The 20,043-nt window shown below is 36.5% G+C and overlaps 1 protein-coding gene across 2 annotated transcripts in view; it reads left to right on the top strand.

Annotated features, from left to right (window-relative positions):
- LOC136249314 (uncharacterized) overlaps positions 1–20,043 on the top strand; it is an 86,277-nt gene that overhangs the window by 37,983 nt on the left and 28,251 nt on the right. Inside the window, exons 9-14 of one of the 2 annotated variants that reach the window (XM_066041274.1) lie at positions 10,355–10,429; positions 10,482–10,533; positions 11,982–12,169; positions 13,218–13,292; positions 15,113–15,187; positions 17,173–17,238. In XM_066041274.1, coding sequence (XP_065897346.1) covers positions 10,355–10,429; positions 10,482–10,533; positions 11,982–12,169; positions 13,218–13,292; positions 15,113–15,187; positions 17,173–17,238 — 531 coding nt within the window. The remainder of the gene's footprint in view (positions 1–10,354; positions 10,430–10,481; positions 10,534–11,981; positions 12,170–13,217; positions 13,293–15,112; positions 15,188–17,172; positions 17,239–20,043) is intronic. The other variant, XM_066041275.1, reaches the window with a different exon arrangement.

The following is a 20,043-nucleotide window of genomic DNA, read 5'->3' as shown; positions in this document are numbered from 1 at the left end:
GGTGGTGACTGAGGATTGAGGGCAGGTAAATTAGATGCTAGTAATGTAGCTGTAATGCTTTATCAATTGATGCCAATATTAATGTTCATGACATAGCTTTGTCTGTCATTTTGGTTGCTAGTGATCAATTGCTGCGATTTTATGTGTCTTAGCAGTTTGCTATCATCACTTGCAAATGCTATGTTCATTCATCTACCCTATATATGGAAGAACTTACTGCCCTCCCCATGATTTCCTCAGTTACCCATTATTCATCCAAACTCATCCTCTCTATATCATATATGATCTATATATTGTCATGTCATGCATGATTTCATGTACATATAATCTCATTTGCTATTGTGGTGTCATTGTGTTCTTGTTGCATGATTGTTGAACTTGTGTACTGTCATGTACACTACTGGCTTTGTGGAAAAATGTTATGTGATTAGCATTAGAAAAAAGAGTAAGCAATGTAGAGCTTGGTGCAGTGGAAGGGTGGATAGCTAGGTAACTAAATGTATATCATACAGTACGATAGTACTATGGTAGGGACAACGAATGTATGGGCGTGGTCTACAATAATAAATCCAGCCAAAATCATCTTTGCAAACCCTTCACGGCCACTTGACAGTATTGGTCAGGTATAACCATGCCCAAACATGCCTTCAGAACGACCAGAAGCATTTTCGATTAGGTGCTAAGAATTTTTTTTAGAAATTATTTTCACGGATTTTCTACTGCCTCACTGCCTGCCAGCCTGCCTGATACGTTCAAGCGTAGCGAAAAATTGGCTACAACTACAGCCTTACTTCTTTGGCGGAAATGCTTCGAATTTCATGGAGATGAAACTTTTAGTATTTTAAATATCCTACAATGTATGCGCTATTGCTTACTGATTTTCCTTTGATCCTTCTTTATCGTGGCCATTGCTCATCAGTAGAGCTTCCATATCAATAGGACTTCCATAATCATTGTGAATGCATGTATTATCGCACCAAACTTTTTAGAATACGTTTGTGATTTGATGTTTGGTTTATACAGGACCTATCTCGGGACCTATTGTATGTCGTCAACAAAATACATGCATAAAAATCTTGTTTAGTATTAATGTGTTTGTTGTTTAGCAGCTAAGTTTAACTGCTTGCGTTTCTAAATGCATTTCTTTGTGACTAACACATTCTTCGCTATTACAGTATTAATCTTGCTAAACAAAATACACGCGTAAGACATCTTGTTTATAGTATTAGTATTACAATTACAAACAATTATTACACAACTACATAAACTACAGCTAGCTACAGGGGGAAAACTATTACTAGGGGAAAAGGGGATTGTCATCATCATCCAAGTCCTGAAGGGCCCAGTACCACAAGATCATCTTAACATTGTTGGACCACAGTTGCACAGACAGTTGTTATAGTATTAGTGTGTTTGTTGTTAGCAAAGTTAAGCAGCTAGGTTTAACTGCTTGCATTTTTAAACGCATTTCTTTGTGACGAACAGATTCTTCACTATTACAGTATTAATCTTGCTAAACCCTGTTGTTACATAATTGTGTGTGTGTATCTAAAGCTGTTAACACTATTAAGTGTAAAAATGCATATACAAAACTTCTAATTAAATGCATGAATAATAATGTATTAAATGCATAATCTCATAGAAACCCTGTATATTATGTTTTGTCACAATTCCCTGTCAGTTGTCAGTCGCTCCAGTAGCATTGTCCTTATGTGCAGCAATTACTTATTGTGTTCCACAATATTCCCACTACAATGATCAATGTGTACTGTATAGCTAACCTATGACAGGTACAAAGAAAGCATAGCTTATTTGGTAACATGATTGTTAACAAAGTTATAGCTAACGAATGTGTAAAAGGTAGAGTAGGGCTTATAGAAGAGAAAGTGGGGAAACAATACATGTTATCAAAAGTACATAATATAGAGAGTAAACACAAAGTTATATGACCATTAGGCTTAAGTTATAATCATGTTCCATAAAAAGCAAATAAACAAGTATTTTAAAAAATTAGAAATTTACAAGTAGAGTAGGCTCAGTAGGGATATAACACGTCTTATTATTTAACTGTATTTTAGTATTGTTTACTACCCCTATGTAGTAGGGTCAAAAGTTGTGGTTTTGTGACCAACCTTTGGCTAACAAAGTTTGATGGTTTAATGTTGTACTTTGGTATTTTAAACAAAATGAGCTCCCATACCGCTTTTTAAAGTCCGGGGAAAGGATGCCAACAGCTGTTTTTCTGGGCACAGCAAGATATCCCTCTATGAGAAATTGTCAAAAAGTACTGAGGCCCGTAGCCTCATCTCAAAGTGTAAAGAAGGAATTCTGCTGAGTGATGATGTCTTGAATGACCTAAAGTCCTTTGTTATCTGCTACATCTATGGAGACACACAAAATTCCTCTCTGAATCTAGCCCTTGCAACTAAGTGGAAAAGACTAAGAAAAAATCTTCCATGCGTTTGCTTCCTGATGATGACAATCTTGAGCAGCATATCAGTTGTGGTAGAGCCAAAAGTCCAAAATGGCTACTAGCTGACATGCGCAAAAATAAAATAATGATAAAAATTCAAATAAAGGGTCTTTTTAGACTAATTTGGGGTCAAGGAATCCATTTCTGATGTTATTTTTGTGATTGGGTATTCTGTTAATGTAAAATTTTAAGAATTTTGTTCAATGAGATGTAATGCATATAAATAGTGTGTTAAGTCTAATTCAAGGTTCATCCAATGACTCCTTGATGATTCAGGTTCAGTATCAAAATCAGATTCATATGCAGTTTCAGATTCAGCTCTGAATTGGCAGATTCAGCTCTGAATTGGCAGAGTCATAGCCATCCTGTTGCAATGATGGGACTGGAAGTGAAATTGGAAGGGCAGGTTTGTGTGGCGCACTGGTCTGCAACAGCCATTCACCAATTCCCAACCGTGACCTATAGGAGAGGGATGTCTTCTCAAGTCAGGGTGGCACTGAATGTAGGCTAAAAAGTTGGCACAACTGATATGCTGCTCAAGATTGTCATCATCAGAAAGCAAACGCATGGAAGATTTTTTCTTAGTCTTTTCCACTTAGTTGCAAGGGCTAGATTCAGAGAGGAATTTTGTGTGTCTCCATAGATGTAGCAGATAACAAAGGACTTTAGGTCATTCAAGACATCATCACTCAGCAGAATGCCTTCTTTACACTTTGAGATGAGGCTACGGACCTCAGTACTTTTTGACAATTTCTCATAGAGGGATATCTTGCTGTGCCCAGAAAAACAGCTGTTGGCATCACAGCCAGTCAAGACATGAAAATGTATGAGATTTGGCAAAATCTTCAGTACACATGCCTCTGCAGAAAAAAAACTGCTTCTTAGAGATATTATAATACCTGGAATGTCATGTGAAATGGCTACAGCCTAAATGTACATATCTGTATCTTCTGCATCAATTACTATGAGATTGCTATAGCCAGGTGATATCAATCTTAGAGCTGCATAAACAGATAGCATAATTGTGTCAGCCTCACCCTGGCTAAAGCTCAGGCTTTCTTTGGTGTCACCAGTTGACAGACTCACACAGTCCTCACCCACTGAGTTGACTAGTTCCTGACTGATAGACTTAGACAGTTCTGAGAGTTGATGAGTTTTGATTAGAGCCTGGAGGCGTTTCTTATTGCCAGCAGTGCAGAGAATTGTCTTGAATTTGCAGGCCATGGGAAACAGATTAGCTGGCTTCATATATGCAATGGGTATGGGACCTTGATTCTGAATGTGCAATTCGCCCTCATCATCTTTGGTGGACTCAGCATAGTCATGGGGATCATTGATGCAGATGATGGTGGTAACACTGACATGCTGTGCCAGGATCACAGACCCTATTTTGTTGGTGTTGTCACCCCAAGTGTATGGAGACCCATCACCCTTGACCCATAGGTGATGCTAGGCACTACATCATATCCACTAATGCTGTGTAAGAGTTGACATCAAGGGGCTGTAATGCTAACTTTTGCAGAAGTTTGAGTCTTTTTGAAAGTACCATTGGGATTAAACAGTGTTAGGTATTCTTCAGATATACGATGTTTCATGAGCTCAGGTAGAGACAGTAGACCACTGACATCAACATGGATGCTAGTGTCCTGCTATTCATTTCTCCTCGTTTTATTTTTAGTGTCTTTTCAGAGACTTTTCTTGATGAAATCCCTATAAAGGTGAGTGCAAATTACGTTTTATGCGATCATGGATGGATTTTTCTTTAGAATAAATGTGCTCATCCATGGAACTTTTTTTGCCGGCTGGGTCTTCCCATCTTGCTTGGCCTTCTTGAAGGCTCAAATGAGCTCAGGTGTAGCTAGAATAGCTAATTGTAAGGTTCTTAGAGCAGGTGGTGATGGATTAAATGGAAAGCAATGTTGAAGCATGATGTTAGATCTTGTAAAGCTTGCCCATCTCTGTGCATACGTGCTGGAGTATATTCCTCGTACTTTTGAGAGAGTTGCTTTCTATTCACCTGAGCAGCTTGAAATTGACCAATGTTGTTGACAATTTTTGGTATCAGCTATTAATTGCTTCTCATTGCAAAGAGTTGACAGTCAGCTAGTTTAGTCAGCTAACTCTGTCAAGGAGGTTGTGCACTGTCAAGAAAAGTACTGCTGACTGTGGAGCTGAAAAAACAAGGCTTGATCACAGTAAACAGCTAGCTAGTTGTTTGTTCTGGTAGCTACCAAACTTAAATTTCTTGGTTATAGGAACATCCAATCACAAAAATAACATCAGAAATGTATTCTTTGATCCCAAAGTAGTCTAAAAAGAACATCTATTTGAATTTTTATCATTTTTTTGCGCATGTCAGCTAGTAGTCATTTTAGACTTTTGGCTCTACTGAACTTTCCCCAGACTTTAAAAAGCGGCGTGGGAACTCATTTTGTTTAAAATACCCTAAAGTACAATATTAAACCATCAAACTTTGTTAGCTAGAGGTTGGTCACGAAACCACAGTTTTTGACCCTACTAATGCACTTGTTTCAGTACTTTTTTACTCTACTTGAAAATTTCTAATTTTTTTTAATACTTGTATATGTATATATATATATATATATACCACTTTAGCGTGGGCGTTCAAAGGCGCCGCTTGGTGTTTAACTCACATATTGCCTGGGCAATATCAAGATATTGCCCGGGCAATATCATGGGAAAGTGGTTTGCCAATGACTTTGATACCCAGCCAGTTCAAAGAATTGATGCGCTTTGACTCGTTATATTGAGCGACATAGAGCTTTGTATTGTGGGATTCGTTTTTGTAGAGGTTGCTAAGCTTAGTACATAGGCTAAGATAGAGTAGTTGGTTGTTACTAAAGGATAATGAAGGCACAAAATAATTGTTTGGGCAATTGTGGATGCGTATTTCTACCCACCGCGTATCAGCCTTTGAACAGACCATGGAACAGCAAAGCTACTACTGCTACGTTGAAATAGGTTAGTAACTTACAGTTCTAAGTACTTAACTTAATATAATAACTTACTTACTGTCCCAATAGCGAAGTTAGTTGGCTTAACTTAGTACAAAAATGATAACAATGTAAACTCCATCCCACAATCGCAAGTTTTCTAACATTGTGTGTTGAAGCATAGCAACGTATTAATGACATTTTAACGTATGGACAACGTTTTGATGGCTATTAGCCCACGCTATTAAAACCACAATCGATCTTCAGATGCTACTGTAAAAAACAAATGGGATGAGTTCTCGTTAGTTCTTTCACCTATTAGTGTGCCCCAAGTGATATATATCACTTGTACCATGGCTGCTTGGGATTTTGCTGACATATACACCCGCAGCCCTCGGGCCTGTGGCCCTCGGGCTTTGGGTGTATATATCAGCAAAATCCCTCGCAGCCATGGTATAACTATTACATATATATATATATATATATATATATGAGCACATATGTGTAATTTAATCCTCAATAAATGGTGCGGTTGTTAAGGGGGTCTGTGCACCAAGTGTGGAGTCTGTGGTTCCTACTAATGAGTACTTAGTGATTAGTCAGTTTTTACTATTGCATAACTGTGGTAAACATGTGAAGTGTTGTGATGATTGTGGTAACAATTGAGCAAGGACTGAAGGGAGATTTATGTTGGAGATGCTGGGGTTGTGACAAATATGCAAGAACATTGGTGAATGAATGTAGTGGAAGTGCTATCAAGAACATTAGAAGAGGCATTGCTGAGCAGTGTAATGAAGGTACATGCATGTCTAACAGATGTGGACACTAATGAGTTAAGGTTGGAGGACCAAGCTTCCTGAAGGAGGGAATGATGTAACAAAGTTGGAGAATCATGCTGTACTGTGTATATCACTATAGTGTATGTCATGTGTTATGTACGCATATATTTACAAGTATTGAGATGCGTTAATAAGAATTGTAGTGAAGGAAACTTGTTGCATTGTAGTGGGGGGCCCAGCCCGTTACATGCCTGTATTTTTATGCAATAGTGCTTTATAACAAACTAAAATCCTTTAACTTACGTGAGGCATACAAGGAATTTGCTGTGACTGTTCTATTAAAGTATCTCGATTTTTCATGCAAAATGTGATAATTTGCAGTTGCTCAATTTTTAAAAAAGCAAATAGATTTCTAGCCTGTTATCGCAAGTTTTCACTAGCAAAGCACTCATTGTGATGATTATGATTATGATGATTGGCGCAAATAGGTTTTAATGGTAGTGTATATACTACCCTACCGATCAGTACCAAAATGGCTATAATATTGACTTTGATTCAATGGAATACTAAAGAAGTTACAATGAAAGAAGTTACAATGAAACCAGTATTGTATTGCAGAGTTTAATTTATTGCTTTTATAATACTCTGTTAGAGCACAATTTTTTCGAGGATTGCAATCTAGATTTTTCATTGGTGATCCGGTATATATGAGTTATCTACTTTTTCTATAATATTGAGTAGCTAGATTTTAGCTAGAATTTTTATTATAAAGTAGAGGTTAAGTGAGGTGAACAGCTGTGATAGCAGTGGCTCAGTGGTTAAGGATTTAGGTGCTCACTATGGAGGTCCCTGGTTGAAACGCTGGTAAGTTTTTCTTTTCAACATTATTCATGCATCTTTTTTACCCTGTGGTGACTGTTCTATTAGAGTATTTCGACCCTGTGATTTATAGTTCTTTGGTTTTTTTACCTTGAAACTCTGTAAATTCAATTTCTTTTAAACGACAAAAGTTTTTAGTTATGATGGTTAACCTACGTATACAAATACCAAATTGTAAGTTATTCCCATAAGCAGTTTACCCTGTAGGCATGACAACAAGTCAGCCTTTTTAATGCAATAATTGTCCATAGTTTATCAGAATTGCACCAAACTTGGTATGTGATTGTACCATAATATGTTCTTACAGTGCACCAAAGTTCAAGAAAGTTGAGGTACGCATTTGCATTTTATAATGGTGTTTGTAAAGTGTGCAAAAAGAATAATCTAAGCCCCCCGAGCCCCTTAAACAAAAATAAATGAAGCCGAATTTGAAGGCTCACATTTCATGATTGCATAAGGCAATCGTGATACACGGGGTGCTGAAGGTGGAGCAGTATAAAAATGATTCCAATTCAAGAAGGGAGCACATATGTGTGAAAATTGCATTTTGTTTCTTCCTGTAAATATACTCACAGTGTGGCACACCGACTTTTTTGGCCACACAACACACTACCGTGTGTCTTGATTCTCAAAATTATTGCAATTCTTTCTTCACTTGCGTAATTAAATTGCATAGCAAGCAAGACTTTGAAGCAATAAAAACTGTTAAATCTGGTTGTATGAATTTGTTGGAAAGCTATTGCTTTATTTTGCTAGCAAGGTGCTTAGTGACTAGTAAATGTGTATTGAACTGTTCTATGCCGATCATTCTATTAGAGTAAGTGACTGCTCTATTAGAGTATCTCAATCTGTGTAATTATGCTGAAAAACTGCATCGAAATGCTGGAATGATGCTCAGTTCTTTTACCCCATCATTATTACTGAAATTAGTCGAGCACATCCCTACTTGGTTTTCTCTTCAACAAAGAAGTAGTACTGTACAAAAAAGTAGTAGTAATAGTGAGATGTTGCGTTCCTTACTAGGGAGATAACCACCTTCTGTAGGACAAGTACGTAAATATGGAATATTCTGCTGATGAGTCTGGTTACATCTCAACAGAGATGAAATGCTGTGTACTAATATTTGCACCTCTAGTATTTGGAGTGGCTATTGAAAACAAGCGCAGGCACAAATGATTTATACGTACAATAACATTGCACCAAAACAACTGCTGCTGTTATATTAGTGTTGTTCCAGTACTCAGTATTGGAACTAAAATAATTCCAGTTCCAGCCCTTTTTATTCCAGTTTCAGTTCTAGAACTAGAACTGGAACTGGAACAATAATTTTACTTTTCTTAAGGCTGGAACTAGAACTAGAAATATAATCTTGCTTTCCTCAAAACTAAAACTAGAACTATAAAGAAATTTTATCAAGTACTGGAACTGGAATTGGTCATATAACCCTACAGTTTTTTTTGCCAATTAGATTTTATGCTCTTTACAAGATCAGAATTTTTTCTGCTGACAAAAATGCACAATGTAGACTAGTATATAGCTTCATGAAAAAGCTGTATGCATTAAACCATGTATGCATGTACTAAAATACTGCTTGAAACAACTGATCAACTAGAGAATGCCAAATACAATGCTGGATCAGTCATATTGTTATGTCTGCAATGTGCAGTGTTTGATAATTAGCTATCACAGGTCTTTTTGTACCATGCCACCATTCAGACTCATTAGTTACCTCAAAGGACTTGAAATAGTGGTGTTATATAATTGTTTGTCTAATAATTAGCTACATAACATGAAACGATTAAATCCGGTAACATTAGCATATAACTTATTAATGAGTGTCTATGTACATAATTCAGTATGGGCTTTTGGTAGCTAATACTTAAGTTAAAATAAATGTTGTTATAGAAATTGTAGAATGATTCTAAATGTCATGGTCCTGAACTGGAACCAGAACTGTAATTCTAAAGGTTATGGTTCCAGAACTGGAACTAGAACTGTAATTCTAAAGGTTATGGTTCCAAAACTGGAACTAGAACTGTAATCCTAAAGGTTTATGCTTCCAGAACTAGAATTGGAACTGTATTTTTTAATAAAGATTAACTGAAACTAGAGCTGTAATAACCAGCTGATACTGGAACAACACTATGTTATATCATAATCATACACTATGATAGTAGTGTATAGCAGGGACCACAAAGGAGTAGGCGTGGCCCACGAAATAACATCACCCAAAAAAACAGCCTTAATTTTCCCAGACGACGATGAGGCAGTATTGGTTAGGTAAAACTAAGCCCAAAAATGCTTTCAGATCGACTCGAAATGCTTTCAACAAGTTGCTACGGAATTTAAATTTTTTTTTTATTCAACAGAATTTTCTACTGACTGGCTGACTGCCTGATGCCTTCAGACAAGCATAACTCAATAACGGCTAACGCTACGGGCTTGATTTTTTCACTGTTCGACGTCACTTTGGCCCGACAGGTGCCTTTTGGCATACAGCAGTACGTACAATGCATTCTTCATGGACTTACCAGTGTCCTCCTTTGTGTCCCATTCATCTTTACTGACAGCGAAAGTGTCGATTTGGCATTAGCCCGAAATGGCTTCCCTTCGTAACGGAAACAAGAACGGAAACGGAAATTGTCCGTATTTGTCATAGTGGCTATTTTGATAGTAGAGGTGCTTTTCAAACAGTTCCTGATTCGTACTGGTGTGTAACAGGTTGAACATAGCCGACAACAAAGCGTAATGGATACTTCACTTTTCAGACGATGATTGATATAACCGGGGCGCGCGTGGCACCATCTCTTTCGGTATGCATGGATTGCAGAGGTGCTTTTCAAACAGTTCTTGATTCGAAATGCTGTGTAACAGGTTGAACAAAGCTGACAACGAAGCGTAATGGATACTTCACTTTTCAGACGATAATTGGGGCGTGTGGTGGCATTTCAGATGCGGAAAACGCGTGGGTTCACCAGTCATAATAATTATTTACAAAAAATGTTAACAAACAAGTACACAGAAGCACAGTAGGGATATAACACTTCTTATTGTTTTACTGTGATTTATATCATGGACTACTGCAACTTGTTTCAGTACTTTTTTCGATGTGCTATGGTCCCTACTCTAGTTGAAAATTCCAAATTTTTCTGTGTACTTGTGTATTATAGAACTCTTACACATGATTATATTTTACAATGATTAATTAACAATAAATATTTATTAATGTAATGTACATACTAACCTATGTCATTTATCTTGTTCTGCAGGATAAAATACAATATACACTACAATCTAACTCAACCTTGCTTCTTTCAGATGAAGCCTTCTTTATAGACTTTACAGTATGTGATGTAGATTGTTATATAATTTCCATTCATTTGATTATCCATGCAGATTTCATATGAGTCTGTGAATAAAACATTCCGAAGTAAATTCGAGCAGCTCAGTAAGTTGCTGTGTGTTACCAAGTACTTTGTATTCTTCATTAGACACTGCTTCTTGTTTGTCCTAAATTGATTGTGTATGTGTATATGTTCATCAAATGGCATACAATGTTTCCAGAACATCGTTATCAGTAGGCAGAATTATATCATGCGGACTGGACTAACAAACTGGACCGGCTCACACACTGAACTGATGGACTAAACTGATGGACTGGGCTTGGAATAAACTCTTAACAATAATCCAAGTATTATCTACATAGTTCTTGTATTGCTGGAGACACCAATTATTAAGCAACAACTGCTGATCTTTCTCTTCCTTATACTATAGCTTAGTAAGATGATAATGACTATTAATAGCTCTTGAAAGGCATAATTATAGTGGGTATATATGTACATAGTTAGGTATAAACTTAGTAATTAATACTGAGTAGGTGTGTGGTATGAGTGATAAGTACGTAGATACATAACTAAGTTACTTTCAGTTCCATCACCGAAGCCTAATCTTCAGTGTTACTGGAGCAATGAAGGAATTGAATTTACACTATAACAATAGCCTCCACCACTATGCATATGTTTCTTACGTGTTCTAAATAAATTTGTGCATGTGATTTTTTTAAGAAAAGCAAGCGGTTGTAACTTGGCAATGGTGTCTCCAGCTGTACAAAGCTAGATAATGCCTGGATTATTCCTGTTCGAAATCCAGTCTGTAAGTCACATTTATGAGCCCAGTTCGTGAGTAACTTCCATGAAATGCATTAAGCCTTATGGATAATAATCATGACTAGTGTTTCCTTATATATATATCATTCTAAACTGCTTCCCAGATCACTCTGCAAGGATGACCGCAGCTACATGACTCAGCCTGTAAAGAAATTCCATGACAGAGTATTAATAAAAATGAACATTAATTGAATCATTGTGACACATGGCAGTTGTGTCAGAAAGGTCATCTGATTTTCCCAGACTCTTTTTGCATTTTTATAGCCTGTTTGTACAAAATCTGGTTTGTATTGCTATTGGAGTACTTCACATATTGCTTCACTCTGATATCATAACTTTTTTTGTTGCAGCAAGTTATTCTATTATACCCTTTTACAGCTAGGCTGTTTTGTATGTGATCAGTAAACTTTGTAAAATTTTCAAACAGTTGACTAACTACGTATGTACTGTAGCTGAGTGAGTGATGTATTCTGATACATCATGGATAGACAAAATCAACTAAGACCACAATTCCAATTCTTTCACAACCAAATCCAAAATACTATTAAGCATCATGCAGTGTACAGTCTCTAACACGAGAAGCCAACCATCAGCAAATGTATGAATATGTATCTGTTATTAAATTATAAATACATTTTCTATAGCTGATCAAAATATTGTGTATGTAAGTAACTAACAGGTGTGCATGTATGTGGGTGGGTGTATTCTTAGTTTATATACTGTACCACAGATTGCTCGGATAAGCTACCAAACTTTTCTGTCAGTGTTGAAAGAAATCGTCTTCCAAATTGTTCTTACCAGCTTGTTGTCAATGTTTCAGTGGGATATGACCCAATTGTACTGGAGCAGATTCAGCGACTAGAAATATACGCTGAGAATCCAGATAAACCACACGTTTATACAATGCCATTCAACATTGTAAGTTGCTTTGCTGGTGCCATCCATGTGAGGAAATTATTTGTTCAATAGTACTAAATATTTGGAATCACCATGGTTTGTGTTACTACCAGACTGATATTGCCTTAGCAGTATACAATAATCATGCCCAAATATGTCTTCAAAACGACACAAAATGCTTTAAGTGTAATATTACTTATTACATAGTTTCTCACCCCCACCCACACTTCCCTTTTTCATGCTGCAACAATGATATTTTTGTACCACTGATGGCTGGATGCAGCTCTTTTATTTAGTGTTGAATAGAGATAAAAGGTGATGAACTGACCACGTGTACGTTACTTGCAGCACATGCGTTGTTACTCCAAATAATGCTGTTTCTAGATAATGCTGTTTCTAGATAATGCTTTCCTTTTGCTAGCAAAGGTGTGTATGGTGTTTGCTCCTACCATTAACTATGTTTAAAGTCTTTAAACTTCATTAAAATATACCCAAATTGATGGATGAGAAAGTAGTACCACAACTCCAGTGTTACATGTATATTTCCTGTTAAGGGTACATGGCATGCTTGCATTTGTTAAGTGTGTATACTTAAAATTTCTGCTTCCAGCTTGTGCATTTTAGAATTGCCATTAGAACAAACCAGGAGTGTCACAGCCATGCATGTGTCTAATAGATACCTGTCAGGCTGAAGCAACATCTACGTAGCTGGGACAAAATCAAGTTGGTATGTTGCCTCAGCCAATAATGAGTTACACCAGCTTGTTTGAAGTCAGTAGAAAATTCTACTGAAAAATATTGAACTTCATCGCAATCTGTTGGTAGTGCTTTGGGTTGAACAGAAAGCACCTTTGAGCTTGATTATACTTAACCAAAGATAGTGTTAGGCTAGCTTCCAGGTATTATTTATTGTGAAAAATGCAACCCTCCATGGTTCCTAACATACTGTATGATTACATTAGCAGATTATGTAATATCACATAATAATTCTTCGTTCTTTTGTGGATTTATTAGTTAACCTTCCTCTCTGAAGCAATTCTGTAAAATGTTTTGATTCGTATTGTTATAGACAGCACTCAATATGATAAGACCCAGCTACCCGGACATCAGGAATTACACTTGTCAGTGTAAACAAGATTATGTGGTACGTACATATAAGTGTATGTATGTGTACAAATGTACAGTATGTATGTATATATGTATGTATGTATGTATGTATGTATGTATGTATGTATGTATGTATGTATGTATGTATGTATGTATGTATGTATGTGTGTGTGTGTGTGTATGTATGTATGTGCGTATGTATGTATGTGTGTGTGTATGTGTGTATGTGTGTATGTATGTATATGTGACCGGATTTCACAAAACCAGGCTTCCACACACACAAGATCAAACTTACGATTTTACCAGAAATGGATTGCTGGTCTAATACACTATCATATTTCACACTGTACTTCCTTCAGCACTGACAAGTCTGGTTTCTGTAGCAGCTTTCTTCCGACCCTGTCAAAGCCACGAGTGTGAGATTGGCACCATTAAATGGCCATGGCTTTGTGATAATGGTGTGTAGTGAGCTGGGACTTCACAGAGAGCTCGCCAATAGTGTTCTCAGTCAATTTGGAGTAATTTGAGGGCCATGGAGGGCCATGGAGAGCCCAAACTTGGCCTCTGGATTCCAATCGTCTTCTTACTCCATTTTATACCCGTATATTAAGACCACCGTCCACCCCCACCCTCCCACCCTATTACTACCATCTGTGATATTATAACCCGCTCGAAAAAAGCTGCTCAAAACAGGGTAAATTTTGGGTATCAGAAATGTATACACCCACTCAGTGATAGCTAGTGAACAGATGAACAATTGGTGCAAATTTTGTTTGCACAGCTGTAGGCACTGGGAAGTTATTACACAATGATTCCTTAAAATCGCCATATCTCCTAACAAAGCTTTGTGCGTCGAAGCCTTGTTTTGTCAAATTCAGTCACATATATGGTATATCATAATTATGATGACAATTGTAGTACTATTGCACTGTAAGTGTATGTACGTAGTATGCCAGTAAATTACATAAGGTGCAAGGATAAGGCAGCTAAAGTACAGACACCAAATTCTATAAATATAATGTGCTGTGGTAACTTGTGTGTGGCTGGATCTGCAAAAAACAACAACCACACTTTCATGCATTATTCAAATTCCAGGAAATAGTTAGATACCCAAGGAAATGTTACCTAGCAGCCAAGAAATTTAGAAGCTACAGTAAGTATCATACAGTAGGAAATATTGACGAAAAGAAAATTTGACGAATTCACAATTACCCAGCTTTGACAAATTAAAGTTGACGAAAAGCAAGAAATTACAGATCTAAACACTGACTTACAAAGTGGTAACAACAAAAAAAAATTTTTTTCAGGTGCTTAATCAATCATTAACTTGTGATTGCAAACCAACAAGTAGTTCTAACTTGTACCAACAGATTCCTACTACTTAACAAATGAATCCTTTTCTGTGTGTATGTTATGGGTTCTTCAGGGTTAAGACAAAACTACGATAGTAAAATGTACTTCTGATGTGAGCACGTAAACAAGTGCACATCTTTTACATTTTTAGAGCACTAACATAAAAACATTATATTCAATCTGCTCTCGCTTTAACAAATGTGATGACTTTTGTCATTGACACATTCCTTCATAGACATTCATGTAATTTAAAATTGCATGTATCACCATTATATTTCATGCATTCTGCTGTAAATTGTAGGCTTAGGTGGCTGTAGTATGTGTCAATTCATACACATAATTTGTGGACATTGTCAGTGAGATACAAAAACAATAATGTGTGGTGTACATCTTCAATTTCCAATTTAATAAAATTTATACATTTGTTGATGCATTTTTTAAAGTAAATATTTAGCAAATTAATTAGATTATAACCTACTAACAATGTGTTTATTCTTATATTAGAAGTACACATGTGAAGAAGCTTGTAGTGCTATGAACATGGCCAGTGGAAATCTTGCTGAGTGTGTGTCAACTTGTGTAAGTAGGTGTGATTGACTTACATGCCATAATATGTACCATACAGCAAAACCTGTCCAATCTGTGTAACAAGACTGTTTGTCTGAACTGACCATCATAAAAGTCTCCAACTGTGTTACTTGTGTACTAAAAGCAGTGTTAAGAATATCGTGCATCATATACATAGTCTAAATTTAACTATTGCATAACATGATTTACTACAATAAGCAGACAATACTGTAGTACTTTTTAGTAGGGTTCCCCCTAACCCTCTAATATGATGAGCACCACCCAAAATGCTGCAGTTAAAATCCATCATAGAAACATCCGATCATATACTACAAAAATCACGAAAGTCTTAGTGCACCTAACTTCAAATCCAGCATTAAAAACAAGAAAACACAGACAACCAGATATTGAATTTTTAAAAATACAAAAACCTGAATTTCCTGCCAGCTTGCCTGCCTGGCCACAGTCACAAGGCTAGAGGCCAAACAAAGCAGTGTACAGCCACTATTTCACACTACAATAGCAAACTCACTGGTGGCATGTGCCATCCAACAAGTGTGCGCTTTGCCTTTTATCTTCAATTACATGATTGTCTTCTTCATACAAGGAAACCATACCAGGGCATTAATTTTCTGCATTGATACTTTACAAAAGCCACAGAATGTTTCCAATAGGATACAACAAAACTTTAATTTCTTTCTTTATTTAGTGGAATTTTTCAACTGATTGACTAATTATATAAAAGGAAAGTGTTGCACCAGATGCATAGTAAAAATTAATTTCATTCATGCCCTAACTATCAATTACTGAAACACAAAGTGACCATTTTGCTTTGTTTTAAGCTATGTCCCACCCATTATGCAGGGTTACAATCAAAGAGTAGTATGAGAAGCACATATGTAATCACTACAAAAGCTATGATTCAGTCTCCCGCATTGCTGAAACATGATGAAGCGGTCATTTTACTTATCAGTTTCAGCTACGTTCCACCTGTTACACAGTGTTACAAATGAAGAATAGTATGTCCACTGCAATCAATTTACAAAAATTAAAAGCACTGAAGACATAATGTGTTACTGCAAATCAACACCTATAAAGAAGTGGAGAAAGAAACACAAGGTAGGACAATGCTAAGCCCATGATTAGCATGGATTGTAGCTGCTGTGGTTTCCAAAAGTCACATCTTTGGCAAAATAGCACCAAACAGTGAAGACATTAAGCCTATAACCTTAACCATAATTGAATTGTGCTTGACTGGAGGCATTGGTTAATCAGTCAGGCAGTCAGTGAGTCAGTCAGTTAGTAGAAAATTCAGTAAATGTAAAATTTTGTAGAAAATTGCTTGTAGGATTTAGAGACACTCTGAAGAAATTTATGGGCTTGGTTATGCTTAACCAATACACCTATAAACTGTCATGGTGGCTGGTTTTTGGGTAATATCAATAGGCAAGATTCCTTCTATACAGTACTACCGTACTGCATGATTATTTATTGTTCATACTGTACAATGGTAAATGTATCTACAAGTGTATTATTACCAATGAACTGGTTATAATAATTATGATTCCATAGTAATCATCCATATTAGAACATATCTCAGACAATCGTATAAAGCCATGAAATTTGATTACTCTATATTAGTGGTACCCTTGTGCCAAAAGTAAGCATCCCAGGTGGATATGGCTGTAAGTAAGAAGCAAGAAATTAGTACAAGCTTTTCTCTGTTGTACGTAGATAGCGATGCCAATAAAACCAAATATTATGTCATGGTCACAACGAAAAGAAGTACATATTTGGAGGAATAATTATGCAACTGTAACTTACTACATTATTTTAATCAAAGTCAGGGGTATATACTTTGTACTTTTAGGAACTGTGCAATATGTAAGTATTATGTACGTATCATATACGTATACTTAGATAGATATATATATATATATATACGCATGTACAAATACATACATATCTCTAATATGTATATATGTTTTGTATTGCAGAATGAGGCAACAACTTTTTCTACTAGAGATATTATTGTACAGGAGCCACAAACTTATCAAATTATTGTATGTTAGCATGATTACTACTGTATGTATGTATGTATGTACGTATTATGTATGTATGTATGTATGTATGTATGTATGTATGTATGTATGTATGTATGTATGTATGTATGTATGTATGTATGTATGTATGTATGTATGTATGTATGTATGTATGTATGTACGTATATCCAATTGTATGTATTTAATAGTTGCACAATAGCCACAAGGAATTTGCCTGATATACATATGCCCAAGCCAAGGTCTGCAGGCCCAAGGGCAGGGACATATATATGTACATATTATGTAAATCAGGTGAATCCCAAGTATATACCACTTTGACACCTCAGATCAAAGGAAACCACAGAGTTATGTTTCACATATTGCTCTAGCCACTGGGTGATATTATGATATTGTTTTGTGTACAGGGCAATATATCATGATATAGCTCTGACCACAAATACCTTTGGTATACAAAGCTTTTTATTGTATAAGAGATTGCACAAATTTAGTCAAAACTTTGCAACTACACTGAGCCCCTGTAAACCAAAACCCACAATTTAACATTCCATGTCCCTCAATATAATAGGTCAAAGCATATTGTATCTTGGGCATCAAAGCCATGTGTTCCCATGATATCACCCAAGCAATATGCAATGTAAAAATCCTGAGCGGCACCTTTGAATACCCATAATAAAGTGGTATATTTCTCATCAGCATTCCTGAACTAGTGGTATAAATGTGATATGTAATATATAAACCATGGCTACGGGGTGTATTGCACTTATCAACAGTAAACTTCCGATGACTGATGAGGAGGGGTGTATATAAGTGCAATACACCGAAGTGAGCCATGGTTCATATGATATATACCATGTTTCTAAATTAATCCGCACTACATTACTTACTAACAACCCATATGCACACAAACCAACTTAAAGTATATACTTACACTTAATTCGCCATAATTTGGCATGGTAGACACGCTGGAAACGTTCCTCTCACAATTCAGCTCTCACAATGAAGAATCAAATTGATTGTGGGACTTAGTAAACATATCTCCGTATATCGCCAGGACTTGTCCGTTCATATCAACAAACGTAGGAGCAACATTACTTGCTGCCACCCATCATCGAAGTCGCTAGATATGGGTATAAAATGAGTCCAGTGGTTGGACTCTTACTGGCTGGGGTGATTGATCACCTAGCGTGATGAAGGCTATTAGCCTGAGTCATCTGGGTGATTAGTCATGCTAGCATGGGCGTCGTTCGCCCGCCCACGTCGGGATATCAGCCCATAATCGTGACACAGTAATGTGTCACGTGACATCCCAGGTGAGTATATATACTTACCTGGGTGAGTATATATATACTCACCTCAGGTAGGTATATATATACTCACCTGTGGGTTGGGGTGTATATGCCCTATAGGTAACCAGCAGCGCCTTTGAAGTTTCACGTGATCATGGTATATATATATACACTGGCTTTGATCTGAGGTATGAAGATGGTCCATATATGTGTATGTGCAACCAGCCTGTTGGTTTACTGACATAAAAAGAAAAGGTAACTTCTGAAGTACATCTCTTCTGGTGTTATTTTTTGCTTGGAATAGGTATACATACACCAACTGATTGCATGCTACACTTTTTAGGTTTAAATTATATATATTATCAATGAAGACCACAGTGCCACCTTAACACCAGGTCATGTGCAAAGTTACAACTGTAGATTAAGGCTTGCTATACTAAGAAAACTTGTAGCTTGACAACAATAGCTTCTACAAGGAGCAATGAGATTTTTCAGCTGGTTCAGTGGGAATGACCTGCTGAGCAAAAACTTGGTTTTATAGTAAGTATTAGTCTTGTTTTTGAGTACTTTTGGAGTTATAGTGTCATAAACAGCAGAAAAATCAAAATAATATCAGTTTGTCCTGAAAATAAACTCTAGGCACTTAATTGATTAATCATCAGTCATGAGTACAATAGTCTACAGATTGGTATTCATCTCATTGCATTCACCATGAGCTCTATGCTTACAAGTACATTAATTAAGAAACGACAATGATAAAGAACCAATGCAAATAAATACACATCTCCTTCAGGGGTGGATCCAGGATATGGCAAGGGGTGCACCAGTGTAGTAGGTATATGGAGCGGGGCACAGTCCCTCAGAAGCTAAAGCTATTTCAAGACTAAAAAAAATGATTTATGCACAAATACCTAGATCATACTGCAGAGTACAATATAATGGTCAGCCATTAGCCATTTTCTGACCAATTGATGCTGTTGACCAATCAATGTAGCCGTTGGTCAGCCATTTGTGCCGATCAAATTTTTCACAAATGTAATTCTTTATTATTAGTCATTATAACAGGTATTATTATAGTTATTATTATTATCGTATTGTTACCTTTCCTTACCAAAGCTATTTAATCACTGCGTGAAGTCTTAATCCTGTCGAAGCATCAACTTGATGTGCATGCGTAAGCTAGAGCACTACACCTCATGTTTACCCCAATTATCAATTGTGGGTTACAGTCGATGTTGTGAAGAAGTGATCACTACACTGACTACACGAGTGGCACTTTCCAGGAGAAAAGAAAGTAATATTTGCAAAGTAGAGGTACAATATTAAGCTGGAGAGAGTGGAATGAAAGTCAGGTGATAAAAGTGTTCTGCACACAGCAAGTTCGAGAGTACGTTTTGATGTATTGCAATTCACAAGAGAAACTTTAACAATAGCTAGTTGGATAGTTATATTTCAATCTGTGTTGACTCAACACCACTTGTAACAAATCATTTAGCCCAGCTAAGTCTACAAACTGGCT

The sequence above is a fragment of the Dysidea avara genome, chromosome 3, assembly GCF_963678975.1.
Source record: "Dysidea avara chromosome 3, odDysAvar1.4, whole genome shotgun sequence".
NCBI classification, from domain to species: domain Eukaryota; kingdom Metazoa; phylum Porifera; class Demospongiae; order Dictyoceratida; family Dysideidae; genus Dysidea; species Dysidea avara.
This window is presented reverse-complemented; position numbering and strand designations above follow the sequence as displayed.